Source organism: Myotis yumanensis, unplaced genomic scaffold (genome assembly GCF_028538775.1).
Source record: "Myotis yumanensis isolate MYYU_CA2020_CCGP unplaced genomic scaffold, mMyoYum1.0.hap1 SCAF_19, whole genome shotgun sequence".
NCBI classification, from domain to species: domain Eukaryota; kingdom Metazoa; phylum Chordata; class Mammalia; order Chiroptera; family Vespertilionidae; genus Myotis; species Myotis yumanensis.
The window spans coordinates 21,454,960-21,469,388 of record NW_027223770.1 but is presented as its reverse complement, the minus strand read 5'-3'; the positions used below and the strand labels follow the sequence as shown (position 1 = coordinate 21,469,388).

The 14,429-nt window shown below is 59.0% G+C and overlaps 1 protein-coding gene across 5 annotated transcripts in view; it reads left to right on the top strand.

Moving 5' to 3' along the window:
• The window catches only part of ACACB (acetyl-CoA carboxylase beta), an 85,337-nt gene extending 75,574 nt beyond the window's left edge, over positions 1-9,763 (top strand). For all 5 annotated transcript variants that reach the window (XM_070399244.1, XM_070399241.1, XM_070399245.1 and 2 more), the window contains 9 exons: positions 968-1,064; positions 2,634-2,730; positions 3,220-3,355; positions 4,568-4,745; positions 6,059-6,171; positions 6,413-6,567; positions 7,113-7,283; positions 7,378-7,514; positions 8,130-9,763. In XM_070399244.1, the coding sequence (XP_070255345.1) occupies positions 968-1,064; positions 2,634-2,730; positions 3,220-3,355; positions 4,568-4,745; positions 6,059-6,171; positions 6,413-6,567; positions 7,113-7,283; positions 7,378-7,514; positions 8,130-8,256 (1,211 nt within the window). In that variant the 3' untranslated portion in view covers positions 8,257-9,763. The remainder of the gene's footprint in view (positions 1-967; positions 1,065-2,633; positions 2,731-3,219; positions 3,356-4,567; positions 4,746-6,058; positions 6,172-6,412; positions 6,568-7,112; positions 7,284-7,377; positions 7,515-8,129) is intronic.
• The last annotated feature ends 4,666 nt before the right edge of the window (positions 9,764-14,429 follow it).

Sequence of the window (14,429 nt, the reverse complement as noted above, 5' to 3'; positions counted from 1 at the left end):
TACCCTGTTACCATCGCCCCGAGTCTCGGGTTTCGCAGGCTGCACCTTCAGCATTCGGCCGCTCGTCCCTGCGGTGCAGGGGGGCCTGTCGGGAGGCGCCGGGCTCTGCCAGCAAGAAGCCCTGTGCCTGCCCCCTCTCTTCCGTTTCTGTTGGCCTTCTCACCTGTGCGCACGGAGGGGGCTGGCTTTATCTTGATTTAAAAATGTCCAACTTCTTAGTGATGGTTTTCTCCATCCGGCCAGGCCTCAGGCTGACCTTGAAGTAGGGCCACCTTGTTCCCACACCTGCAACCTGAGACCCTCCCGCTGCCTGGTGGTTCTTATCCAACCTGCAGTCATGCGCACCGAGGGGTGGCTCACATCACCACTTCCCTCCAGGAGCGCAGCTTGTCACACCTCTCTCTCTCTCTCCTCCCCCCCAAGTCCCTCTCTCTCCCTCACTCTATTTATCTATTTATCTATCTATCTCTCTGAAACTGAACACGTTACTCTCTGTTAAATGGGAGGTTCAATGTTATTAAGCTACAGCCAGCAGGTCAGGGGTCACGGATGAGTTTTTCGGGGCAGCTGGTCCCTTTCTGAAGCCCACCCCCTGAAGGCGCCCATCAGCTGTTTGCCTCTTGGGAAGAAGCAGCAGAGATGTGATGAGGGCCTCTCTGTGCTTGGCATTGATGGGGATTGATGTGGTCGGATATTCTATATGAACTGAATCCCTGACTTGGTATCAACTTTGCAGGCCTGTTCTGTTTTTTTGTTTTTAATTTTTAAAATTTGTATTATTTATTTGTTTATTTCTTTGCAAGGGGTTGGGATCTGTGTCGTGTTCCGGGGAAAAGGCATTTGGGCTGCGGGGTCAAGATCAGGCTCCTCCTTAGAGAAACCCCAGAACAGTCTGCCCTCTCCGGCAGACCCTGGGGGTCCTCACCCACCCGGCCCCTCAGCCCGGGCTTCTGCCTTCTGCCCACAGCTCTGAAGGGGTCCTGGCAGAGCGGATTCTTCGACCAGGGCAGCTTCAGGGAAATCCTGGCGCCCTGGGCCCAGACCGTGGTGACGGGACGAGCAAGGTAACCCTGAGGACGGGCAGGCTGCACCCCTGGCCTCGCCGGGCATGGGGACTCCCAGGTGCCAGGACAGGTGGCCCCAGCGACACTTCCTTCTTGGCCCCAGGATTTCCCAGAGGAAAGACTTAATTTGGTGGGTGGTTTTCTGGACGACGAGCTTCTTCATAAAGTCTCGGTTTGTCTGTGGCCTTGGGAGGCATCTCGGGCACCTTCTGGCTGGGGGCTGGGATCCTTGCCCCTGGTCCACCCCTGGGACAGGGCGCTCCAGCCCCGGGGGCCACAGACCCCTTTGGGACTCAGAGGTGGCCCTGGGAGTCTCGCTAGAACACAGACACTCACAACTGGGTTCCATTTCAGGAGGGCCACGGGCAGGAGTCCTGTTGTCTAGCATAGCTTGTGAAAGGCTTAGCTGCTTGAATGCTCTCAGAGCTGAGCAGCTCACTCCCCAGCAGTGGAGCCATCATCTCCTTAGGTGACGCCAGGGGCCTGAGGGAGAGTTCCGCCCTTTATGGAGCCCTAAGCGGCATCCTCAGAATCCACCACACACAGACTCCTGGCACGATGTAGCTGCTTCGCGTCCAGGCTGGGGACTCGGCCCTGCGGTGCAGCCCCCACTCCATCACTTACCCTCTCTGGGCTCTCACATCCTCATCTGTAATGGGGGTGAGAATTCTACCTCCAGGGGACTGTGATGACGATTTGAAGTAATCACATATGTTAAGCACTTAAACAACATTATAAATGTTCCGTAAGTGGGAGCGGCTGCTGTTGGTCATGATCACTGTTATTACTCAGCTCCCTGCAGTCAGTAGTAACCTACGAAGCCTGGTATGGGCACCAGTCGCTTCTCCATGAGGGTTTCACTTTAAAAACATTTTTTAGAACCTGGGAGGCAATCTCAGGAGGCCCTTCCTTTATCGGAAGCTCGCTCTCCCCTCGCCTGCCTCACGGGGTTGTTGGGCGACAGGAAAGAGTAATCCAGTGTCACACAGCACGGGGCACCGTGTCCGGGGGTGACCGTGGCAGCTGTCACGCATCCCCTGCACCAAAGCTCCTTTGGGCTCAGTGTCCCTCCGTCCTTTCCCAGTGCGACTTGGTGTCTAGATCGTGCTGCCCACCGTGGTGGCAGCAACCCCAGTGTAAATGAATGAAAACGAAAGGGGGTGACGTGTCAGTTCCTCGGTCGTACTCGCCCCATTCTAAGCGCTCGGTAGCCCCGCGTGGCTTGTGGCACAGAGAACGTGGCATCATCACAGGGAGTCCTCGCAGCCAGCGCTGCCTCAGGCCGTCACTGGTGGGCCCTCCCCTCCCGTGGCGGCCGTGGCCCCGGCGAGCACCACGGGACCTTCCCAGCTGCCGGCTCGCAAGCGCTTACTGCTTTGGACAGCTGCGTTGCCGTCCAGTAAACCCCCTGCAGTGACAGCAGCGCTGTCCCTGCGGGCCTCCCTCCCAGCCACCGCTGCCCACTCCCAGGACACCCGTAGTGTGACAGCCGGGCTGGGTGGGCCCCACAGCCCCCTGCACTGCCTGGGGGTGCGCCCCGCACCCGCTCACCTGTGCTCCTCCTCACAGGCTGGGGGGCATCCCTGTCGGCGTGATCGCCGTGGAAACGCGGACGGTGGAGGTGGTGGTGCCCGCAGACCCTGCCAACCTGGATTCCGAGGCCAAGGTGAGGGGCCGGGGGCTGGGACTGCTGTTTCATCGGCTCAGACACAGGTGTGGGTCCTGGTGGCTGCGAACCTGCCACTCCAGCTAAGAGACTCGGAGGAGACGGCCTGGGACTCAGTGCCATTTCCCCAGCCCCCTCTCTGCAGTGGCAGAACCTTCCACACCAGCTTCCTTCCTCCTCAGAGGATGCCAGAGGGTCCTGGGAGTCCCTCCCGCCTCTCACCCATCCCTGTGGATGTTCCTAGATTGGGCCTCTGGGAGGAGCTCAGAAGCCAGGGGGCGGGTCCTAGGATTCCACTCTGGCCCATGAGCTCAGGCCCCTCTGAGCCTGTAAACAGGCAGCAGGACCTCTCTGGGCTGCAGTGGGAGGCGCCCTCCCTGTGAGCCTGGCTCTGGTGCTGGTGCCCACGCTGGTCAGGGTGCCCGCCCATCCCAGGTCCCGAGGCCGCCCCTGCCAGAGGCGTCACACGCGGCTGGCTCTGTGTTGCAGATAACCCAGCAGGCGGGCCAGGTGTGGTTCCCGGACTCCGCCTACAAGACGGCCCAGGTCATCAAGGATTTCAACCAGGAGAAGTTGCCCCTGATGATCTTTGCCAACTGGCGGGGTTTCTCCGGTGGCATGAAAGGTGAGGCAGCCTCCCCCGTGGGTGCCCAGAAACCGTAGGGCCAGCACCCAGGACACCCCCTCGGGGTGGCGACACCGTGTTTTCTGGGTCTGGTCCCAACGTCGTCTTAGCTGAGCCCCCTGCACAACCCTGAGAATGGGAGCAGTTCTGGAAACAGCCCATTTCACAGGTGGGAAACTGAGGGTTCATGGTGGGACTTGCCTGAGGTCACGCCGTGAGTGGCAGGGCGGGGAGGGGCGTCCCAGAAGCTGCCGAGGGATGGGGCCGTCAGCTCCGTGCTCCCCGCTCAGTAAGATGAGGAGGTGGTGTGTCTGCCCTGCCCTCCTCAGGGGGCTGCTGGGAGCCTCTGTGGCCGGCAGTCAGCCCCGAGCATGTTGGCAGGTACAATGGCTGTCAGCGGGGTGTTGAGGAAAGAGCTGGCCTGGGAGGCGGGCAGACCTGGGGTGAGTCCTCGCTAGCTGGGCGACCTCTCTGAGCCTCAGTTCCCTCCTCTGTGGAAGGGGATATGAATAGGGCCAACCTGGGGGGGCCAAGGTCAGGCTGCGATGGGCCCCTCTCGGGCCCACGTGGTTACAGTTGACTTTATTATTGCGTTAATGTGACCATGGAGGGTGTCTGGCACTTGGAGGGACATTCTTGGGTGTCCCTTGGGAAGTAAGAGCAGAAGGGACTGTGCGTCTGTGGCTGGGAACGTGGGACAGGGTGTGGCAGAGTCAGAGCCAGAGGGACCTTAGCGCTCGATGGCCCTCATGCTTCCCTTTGCGATGGGGACGTGGAGGCCCAGGCAGGGAGAGCGACTGTTCCCAGATCCCTGGGATAAAACAGATGGTTGAGCCTGGCCGGCGTGGCTCAGTGGTTGAGTGTCGACCTGTGAACCAGGAGGTCACATGGCTGGGTTGCAGGCTGGATCCCCATTGTGGGGCATGTAGGAGGCAGCTGATCGATGATTCTCTCATCATTGATGTTTCTATCTCTCTTCCATCTCTCTTCCTCTCTGAAACTAATAAAAATATATTTAAAAAACAACAACCACACAGATGGTTGAGCCCCCTGTGCCTGGGCCGGTCCTGACTCTCAGCCCAGGCTCTTTTCACAGAGCCAGGCAGCCTCCCAGCCGCGCACGCTTTCCCGGAGCCCCCAGCACAACACGCTCTGCTTGCGCATGAGCTCTGGGCCAGAGCCGCCTCACAGGGCAGTCGCTTTGCTTTTCAGATATGTATGACCAGGTGCTGAAGTTCGGGGCCTACATCGTGGACGGCCTCCGGCAGTACAAGCAGCCCATCCTCATCTACATCCCGCCCTACGCGGAGCTCCGGGGCGGCTCCTGGGTGGTCCTGGACTCCACCATCAACCCGCTGTGCATAGAGATGTACGCAGACAAAGAGAGCAGGTGGGTGTGTCGCCCTCAGCCTGCCTCAGCCTTCTCTTATTCTCTCTGCCAGTCGGAGGCCCCTTCACCTTTGAGCCACCGGCTTGGGATCTCGGGGGCGCTCTGTTTCTGAAGGATGGAGCGCTTCCAGTTTAACCTGAAACTCGAGTCCAGTATCCAATTGGGTTTTTCTCATTAGAGCAAGTGGCCGAAGCAAAGAGGTGGTGGAGGAATTGTCTGTTCTTTCTTAACTTACACTCCTCTGCTCCCCAAGGAAGTTTGCAATCAAGTAAGGAAAGACCATAAGCACCTGAGCTACCTGGCAGCCAGGACGAAAAGGGAAATAAGACCAGTGAGAACCAGTCTCTCCCAGAGCTCTGAGTTCCTGTAGGGGCTGCATTTTGTCCAGTTTTATAACCCAGGGCCTGCCTGGCACAATCACACCTACTGGGTGGTTGAGAAATAGCGGCAAACACACGACTGAATGAAGACTCGCATGACGGGATACCAGGTCTGCAGGGAGAGAAACCTTGGCAGAGTGAAGACTCACTGCTACGTGCTGTGCAGGATATAAAGGCCTTAAGAGTAGTTCTGCCCAAAATACAGGCATCCTATTCCTGTGTTCACGCCCTTATTCATCCATACATTCAGTGACTGTGTATGACTATGTATCGAGCACCTTACCACATACCAGGCAATGCTAGGCATTGTGGTAGGGCACAGATCGGCTAACCCTGTCCCACCTCCAGGGTGCCCAGATCCTCCCGGAGGACTCAGGCATGAGCAGCCTCATTCACTTTTTGCTCTGGCTGCCAGGAAGCTCAGAGTTACATACAATATTCCTCAGGGCTTCCAAGTTATCACAGGAAAAGGGGGCCGGAGGAATCTGAGGGGTGGGTGAGAGGGTTGGATATGGGAGGGCAGCTCCTATGGGACTGGGTTGGACTCCTCATTGTGCCGTTGAGAGCTGTAAGGAGATAAGAAACGGTACCCCGGCTGGGGGAGAGCAGCACTTAGGAAGGTCAGGAAGGACCGGCTGAGGGGCCGGAGGGCTGTACTGTCCTGGAAAAAGTCACAGGCTTAGAGCGGAAAGGGCCTCCTAGAGTTCAGAAACTTTATTTAAAACACAGGCTCAGCCCCTCATTGTATGGATATAGAAGCAGAGGACCAGAGAGGGAAGGTGAGTTGCCCAGGGTCACAGAGCGAGTCAGTGAAAGGGCTCCGAACTGACACCCAGACATCCTGGTTCCTCGCCTCAACCCCATGTCTCCTGGCTGGCTGTCACTGGCTGGGGGACCCCTTGCCCACCTCACCCCTACCTCTTGTTTTTTCAGGGGGGGTGTTCTGGAGCCGGAGGGAACAGTGGAGATTAAGTTCCGAAAGAAAGACCAGATAAAGGCCATGAGGAGGATCGACCCCACTTACAAGAAGCTCGTGGAGCAGTTAGGTGCGAGGGTCTGCCGTGCGCCACCCTCCGCGGTCAGGGGGGCCCAGCCCACGCGGCTGTGGGAGACCTACCCAAACAGCTACCAACCTGGGAGAGATTTTGAATGTTCACATGTAGCAAGTCGGCCCCATCTCGCCGTTGTGGGGTGCTTCTGACCCTACAGGAGCAGCTTGGTTTGGGGGTGCGGTCACAGTTAGAGCTCAGGCCTCCTGCAAACTCTGGTTTGTGCCCTGGCCCGCAGGAGCGGCTGATCTCTCCGACAAGGAGCGCAAGGACCTGGAGGGCCGGCTGAAGGCCCGGGAGGAGCTGCTACTGCCCATCTACCACCAGGTGGCGGTGCAGTTCGCCGACCTCCACGACACGCCGGGCAGGATGCTGGAGAAGGGCGTCATCTCCGTAAGCAGCCGCGGCCAGGCCGGCCAGGCACTGGCTTCCAGCTCAGGGAGGAGACCTGGGCTCACCTGCATGTCAGCATCGCCCTGGCAGCTTCACAACATCCCGGAGCCCATGCCCAGACCAGCTACATCAGGATTTCGGGAGTGGGAGTCCGACATCAGTATTTTTTCCCCCAAATCCCCAAGAGATTTCAATAGGCAGGGAGGTTTGGGACCACCAGTCTGTGTGTGGCTGTAACTGCTGAGCCGGGTGTGGGAAGCATGGTTTCTGCCCCGTGTTCACCTACCTCTGGCCATCACAACCCCTGCCCCAGGGCCCCACCCCCAAGAGGACGTCCCAGAGTCAGTCACCTGCTACGCCTTGCCTCTGGGAAGCCCGTCTAACGTTCTGGCAGAGTCCTGGCTCTGCCGCTGCTCGGGGGGGGGGTGTCTTCACCTCCCCGGGCCTCAGCTTCCTGGCCTGTGAAATGGGCAGGATCCCAGAGCCCGCTCCCACCGCCGGCTCAGCCCCGGGCAGCGGGGACTCAGGCCTGGGCTTGCCCGCAGGACATCCTGGAGTGGAGGACCTCGCGCACCTTCCTGTACTGGCGCCTGCGCCGCCTGCTGCTGGAGGACCAGGTGAAGCAGGAGATCCTGCAGGTCAGCAGCGAGCTCAGCCACGTGCACATCCAGTCCATGCTGCGCCGCTGGTTCGTGGAGACGGAGGGCGCCGTCAAGGTGGGCCAGGGCGGAGGCGGGCGGGTGGGCGCTGGGTGGGCCTGCGCAGCCGCGGGTCCCCCCTGAGGCAGCCTCTGCTCCCCCTCTCCCCCAGGCCTACCTGTGGGACAACAACCAGATGGTGGTGCAGTGGCTGGAGCAGCACTGGCAGGTGGGTGACGGCCTGCGCTCCACCATCGGCGAGAACATCAAGTACCTGAAGCGGGATTCTGTCCTCAAGACCATCCGAGGGTGAGTGGCCGCCCATCCCTCGGACTGACCAGCAAGTGCAGACCTGGGATCGGCCTCCAGCTGCCTGTCCCAACACTGCAGGCCCCGAGGTCCCCACCACAGCCCTGGGCCCAGCCCCCAGCAAAGAGGCCGCGACTCCCCCAGAGCCCTGGGGGTGCCGTGTGAGGGTGTGCGAGGATTTCAGTTCAGGATCGTGTTGGAATAAAAAGGGTGGCTTGTCCAAGGTCATGGCCAGAGAACCCACAGGCCTTGGGCTGCTGGCTCCCATTCGGTATCAGCCTTTCTGGATGGTTTGCTCCCCCCCATTCTCATGGGGTCCCCTGGGAGGAAGGAAGTAGATCATGTGGGACCCCGTTTGGGGCATGAAGCTGAAGTTCAGGTCTCAGTAACACAACTAGTGACCTGTAGGGTCCCCTGTCGTTCCTCGAGGCAGCCTAACCCCCAGGCCGTATTCCCTCCTGCCCCCCATGGGACCGTCACCCCCCATGGCGACCACAGCAGGAAGAGGTTGGGGAGCTCGGGGTTCTTGCCCCCCCAGGAAGGTGACATGGCCCTGCACAGCGATTCTTAGGGCCACGCTGGGTGACCCCAACCCTTCTCTCCCGTCCCCTGCAGCCTGGTCCAAGAAAACCCCGAGGTGGCTGTGGACTGCATGATGTACATGAGCGAGCACATCAGCCCGGCCCAGCGGGCCCAGGTCGCTCACCTCCTGTCCACCATGGACAGCCCGGCCTCCACCTGAGCGCTGCCCACCGGCCACTCGCAGCACCACGGCCAAGAGGAACCGCACCGGCCCGCCGACCGCAGGTCCTGGCCAGGACCACGGGGGTTTGCTTTTTAAAACAAAAAGTCCTCGGGCAGTTCTGCAGGGCTGCTGGCTCCCACCTCACTCCTGTCCCAATAAACCGCTCAGGGGCGCCCTCTCCAGGCGGAAAGCGCCTCCTCTCCGTTGTTGGGAATATTTGTCTCTGAAGACATTTTTGCTGCATCGCTGAATCGAATTGAACCCAAGCGCCCGAGTTCCCTTCCCTTCCGGTGCCTGGCGTGCGGGACCCAGGTGTCCTCTGAGGCTCGTTTTATATCAGATCGTGGGATCTTATTTTTTTTACTCGGAGACCGGCTCTTGCTGTAAACATCTCTATTTCAGCAGAACACAGAGGCCGAGGAAAGAAAGAAAGAGACAAGACGAAGAAGAGAAACCTATTTTTGTAACACTGCTCTTTGGAGACTGTCGAGTCGCCCGGGCAAGGGTACCCGTGATATTTATTAAGAGAATAAAATGGAATCTTGTTCCCCGATGTCCCCTAGTGAGTCGCTAGGGATGGCCCATCGGCAGGCCGTGCTTAGCGCTCAGGGGCAGAGGTTCTGTTTTGGGGAAAGGAGTGGAAAATGAGCGGAGTTGCCCAGGGGTAAGGTCCCGGGCACATGGAGATCTCTTCTGGGAGGCTCACAGCCCCCTGCCTGCCCCTCCCTCTGAGGACAAGGACCAGCCCCGCCCCCACCACGGGATTGGCCACCCTTTCCAGGTACCCTCCTGCCCTGTTGGGGCTCCAGAGGCAGCGGAAAACCCTCCAAACTCACAGCCCACCTGCTCACAGGCATCAGGGCTGGGATGGCCACCACCACTGTGGGGGGCCCCTGCAAGTCACCGTCACCCTCTCCTCTGGTGCCTTGATGTTGTGGCGGGATCCAGCCCGAGGGGCAGAGCTGTTGGTCTCCCAGGACTGGGCCACAGGACCACGCCGATTTGCTCAGGGAGCCTTTGCGACACGCCCACCAGCACAGCCCTGCAGGCTGCACAGCGCAGGGCCTGCCCTCCCGGCCTCATCCATCGTCCCTGGTGCCGGCCACGGGGGGAGCTGGCCGCCCCCACGTCAGTGACGGGCAGTTTGAGAACATGCAACGTGACGCCTGGCCAATTGGGAGGACAATGGTTGCCCAGGGAAGCCCCCTCGCACGCCAGATGCTTGAGGCTGTCTTGAGTTAAAAAAAAAATAGTCTGGTCACCAGCTAATGACATCGCTGGCGTGGGGGCAGTGAGGGGGGGGGGGACTAATGAATTACTGGTGGTTCCATCCCGAGGCCAGGGAGCGGGGAGCCCGTGCTGCTTTGGGAACCGAATGTTTTCTGTGTCGGGGACGCCCCTTGATTCTGCAGGGAGAGACCGGTTGACGACTAGCTGCTACCCAGGGACTGGGGGTGGAGGAACCTACCATGAGATGTGTGGAATAAATTATTTTTTAAAGGAAGCATTTGGCCTTGACTGAATATCTGGATCAGCAAAGGCAGCCCGCCTCCCCAAGCGATTCCCCCCACCGCCCGGCCCCCGAGCGATTCTCCGCGCCCCCCCCCCCCCTCCCCGGAGCCCGCCATCCTCCTGCCACCGCTGGGCTTTGCAGCCGGGACTGGACTTCCTCCCCCGAAGGCTACAGGGGGAGTACCGAGTCTCTCCAACTGGATCACAGACACGACAGGCTCCTGGCTGTGGATGCAGCCCCTTGGCCCTCAGCTGCAAGTACCTTCCCTGAGGAGGCCGACGTTCCTCCCTCCGGGGCCGTAGCAGGCCAGCCTCCAGGGCCGGGAAGGACCAGGCCCCTGCGTGTGGTGAGCAGCGCAGGCCCAGACAGAATGCTTGGGCATTAACCAGTGAGCCGCCACCTCATGCAATCCTCTGAGCCTCTGAGACGTGTACTGCCCTGTGTCCTCATCTTTCTAGACAGAACCTTGGCTTGGAGATGAGTGGACTTGTCCAAGGTCACACAGCTGGTCAGAGGGGTCCCGTGCACCCAGGCTGCCCCCCTTCCGTAAACCCCGAGCCGATCGGTGCGTTGGAGACCCGGCCGCTGTGCTCCCCCTTTTGTGTGATGTGTGAAAGGTGGGGTTGTAAGGCGACATATACCTGGGGATCCCTGGGTCCCGCTGGCTGCTGAGTAAAGGGGGAGTTTTGTCTTGTGATATCCTGACCCGTGTGGTATATCTCCGAGCAGCGTCGTCTGCAGGAAACACAGGCCAAGGGCCTAGAAGACATTGCTTATTGTGGCAGAATATGCATAACACGTATCAGTCTGACGTGCAGTGGCATGAAGTACATTCATTGTTGTGCAACCATCACCAGCACCCTCTGTCTCCACAGCATTTTATTCAGCTCCAGTTGAAACTCCAAACCCACTAACACTAACTCCTCGTGTCCCCCTCCCCTCTAGCCCTGGGGAACCGCCGTCTACTTTCTCTCTCGGGGTTTGGCTGCTCTAGGACCTCAGACAAGGAATCCCACAGTGTTGGTCCTTTTGCAACAGGCTTATCTCACTTAGCGTGGCGGCCTCACGGTGCGTCCGTGTTAGAGCACGTGTCAGCGTCTCCTTTCCAAGGTGGACAATAGTCCACTGTGTTGTCCATCCACTTACCCACCGATGGACATCTGAGCGGCTCCCACCGCTGGGCTGCCGTGGGTAACGCTGCTATGAACGTGGATGTACAAATATCTGGTCAAGTCTGTTCTCACTTCTTTGGGGTTTATACCCGGAGGTCGACTTGCTGGGTCATATGATGGTTCTGTTTCATTTTTCTGAGGCGCCTTCATACTGTTTCCCACCGCCCACCCCCATTTTACATCCCACCATCAGCACGCAGGCTTCTGGTTTCTGCACATCCCCACCAGCCCTTGTTTCATGGGCTTTTTCTTTCTTTTTTTTTAAAATACATTGAAAAAAAATTGATTTCAGAGAAGGGAGAGGGAGAGGGAGAGAGAGAGAGAGAGAGAGAGCAGTGATGAGAGAGAATCATTGATCGACTGCCTCCTGCACGCCCCACACTGGGAATTGAACCTGCAACCCAGGCACGTGCCCGTGGCCGGGAATCAAACCGTGACCTCCAGCCCTAACCGGTTTGGCTCAGTGGATAGAGCGTCGGGCCTGCGGACTGAAGGGTCCAGGTTCGATTCCGGTCAAGGGCATGTACCTTGGTTGCGGGCACATCCCCAGTAGGGGGTGTGCAGGAAGCAGCTGATGAATGTTTCTCTCTCATCAATGATTCTAACTCTCTATCCTTCTCCCTTCCTCTCTGTAAAAGATCAATAAAATATATTTAAAAAAAAACAACAACAAAAAAACCCGTGATCTCCAGGTGCATAGGTCAACGCTCAACCACTGAGCCACGCCGGCCGGGCAGCTTTTTCTTTTTAATAGTAGCCATCCTAATAAGGGTAGCCACCCTAAGAGGGGTAGCCTAGAAGTAATTTTAACTCAAAAGTCACTGAATCATTTTACTGGCATCTCTCCGACATCCTAGACAGGATATACAAACACCATCAGCCAGTCTCCATTCCTGGATCCCCCTGCCTGTGCCTCCCTTGCCCGCCCAGCTGCTCCTGCCCGGGCTGCCACGCCCCCTGCCTCCCGCCCAGGAAGTTCTCCACGTTTCAGTCCTTAGTTTGGCGTTTGTCCTGTTCCCACCCCCAGACTCAGGGCTCCGGCATCTACACCCAGAGGAAGAACAGGTGGGCACGACCAGCGTCGTCCAGAGGTGGCGGTCCCTGGCTCCAGCACCTCGTGCCCAGCTCTGGCCGTATCTCTCTCCTCTCCCTAAACCTCTTGATGAGCCAGCGCCACACCTGGAGCCAGCAGGCCTGCAGGCCTGGGGTCAGATCCCAGCAGTGTAACCTCGGAGGTTCTTCCACGTCCGCCCACGGGCCGGGCCCTCTGGCTGAGGAGACCGTGGGGAGGAAGGGCGTCCAAATCCGCCCTGCGCGTCACTCGTCACAGGTAAGTGCTCAGCCACTCTGAGCCTGCTTCCTCCTCTGTGAACAGGGTGATGTGTGTTTCCTGCGGCTGCCGCCCTGATGACCACACGCGCAGTGGCTTAAAATCCACACATTTATTTTTCGACGGGTCTGGCGGTCAGAAGTCTGACCTGGGGCTCAGGGGGCTCAAACCAGGGTGCTGGTAGGCTCAGTCCTCTCGGAGGCTCTAAGGGAAGATTCGGTTTTCTGTACTTTTTTGTTTGTTTGTTTTATTTTTCCATCTTCAGAGCTGACCCTGACCCTCCTGCCTCCCTCTTTTCCTGATAAGGATCCCGTGGTTGCATTGGGCTCACCTGGCGAATCCAGAAGACTCTCTCTTCAGGGCAGCTAATCAGCACCCTTAATTGCACCTGCTCCCTCCATGCCCCTTGATGTAACATGGCCTCGGGTTCTGGGGATAAGGAACCAGGCCGTTCTTCTGCCCACCCCAGGGGTTATACCTCCCACGGGGAGAAGGAGGAATAAGCCCCCCTACACGTTCGCCAGTGTTTGATGACTTTGGTTGTTAGAATGTGGGTGATTTCTCACCATCTCTGAGCCTCAGTTTCCTCGCCTGGGAAATGGGACCCCCAGCGCTGTGCGGATGGCCCAGAGGTTTCAGGGAGAGGCCGCCTGTGAGTGCTGGTCTCAGTGCGGCAGGTGGCAGGGCCCAGGTGGTTGGTGCCCTGTTAGTTGCCCATCTCCAGAGCGAGCCTCAGTGAAGCCGGCCCCTCCGGTCTCCCCTTCGTGCCTCCTTTGGTGTCAGCGCATCCCGGACTGTGGCTGCGACCTTGGCAGGTTTGCCTGTGGGGCCTGGGCCCACCTGCCTGTGTCAGGCACGGAGGTCAGACTCGTCACGGCTCCTGCCCTCTCCTCATGGTGACCCGGCTGCTCAGGCTTTTTCCTCCCAGGTCAGCACCCCGGAGGGTGCCCCTTCCCCATCCCTTCTCGGGAGTCCTTGGGTGGTGCTATGTACGGGTTGTGACCCACAGGCCTCGGTCACTTGTCCTCTGACCCCAACCAGTCGCTGGGGGCAGCTGGAGGCTGTGATGCGTTCTTCGGCCGGGCCTGGGTCACAGGGTCCCCCTGGAGCCAAGCTGAGAAGCGGGTGCTGAGGAGAAGGCAGCCCAGGGTGGCTGCAGGCATCCTCTCCCTGCCATCTGCCTGGTCTCCACTGGGGGGCCCCCATCAGCACGGCCTCATACCACCCCCGCCCCCTCCTCGCATACCCTTTTACTTGCTAATGTCACGTGTGTGTGTGTGTGTGTGTGTGTGTGTGTGAGAATCTGGCCTCCTTAGGGAGGCTGCAGGCCACTTCCTGGGTGGGCTTAAGAGTTAGACTCCTAATCACTACATCCTTTTGCTCTTGTGTTGGGTGGCACAAGTCACCTGCTTTACCTCTGAGCCTATTTCTCTCTTTATTGATTAAGGTATTACATATGTGTCCTTATCTCCCCATGTCCCCCACCCCCCACTCATGCCCTCACCCCCTGGTGTCTGTGTCCTGAGCCTCAGTTTCTTCATTTGCAAACTGGGTGTAATATGAATGACACGCCTGTCAGGGTTGTCATGGGGACTGACAGCTGGTTCACGGCAGTGCCCAGCCCGGGGCCTGGCGCTGTGAGGGTGCAGCTGCTCGAACTGCAGCCTTCGTCCACCCCAGGGGTCGCCAGAGGTAGCCCCGCCTCGTCCCGCTGGGCTCCGGCTCTGGAGTCTGAGCGCTGGACTCGGTGCTCCTCTTCACTTGGCCTAGAGTCCTCCCCACCCTCCCCTTCCTGAGCAGCGAATGGTGCTGAGACAGTGCCTGACAGGAGCCTGGCACTGAGGGACAGCGAGTGGCAGCCGTGCTAACTTATTGGTGGTGACAGTCTCCTCCCAGTGTCCGGGGTGATGGGGACCTGGCATCAGAAGACCTGGATTCCGTGTGGCTGTGGTGTCACCTCTCTGGGCCTCAGTTTCCCCATCTGTAAATAGGGTCTGCCTTGCGAGGTGTGATGTTGCTGTCCACCCCGGCCACCCCGCCCTGGGAGCCACAGAGCTGCCGTTCAGCCTTTATTGACAGACAAGTTATCCAATACTACGCTTACATAGTCCCCGCGTCACCCGAACACGGGGCTTCATTAACAACAGCTCAAACT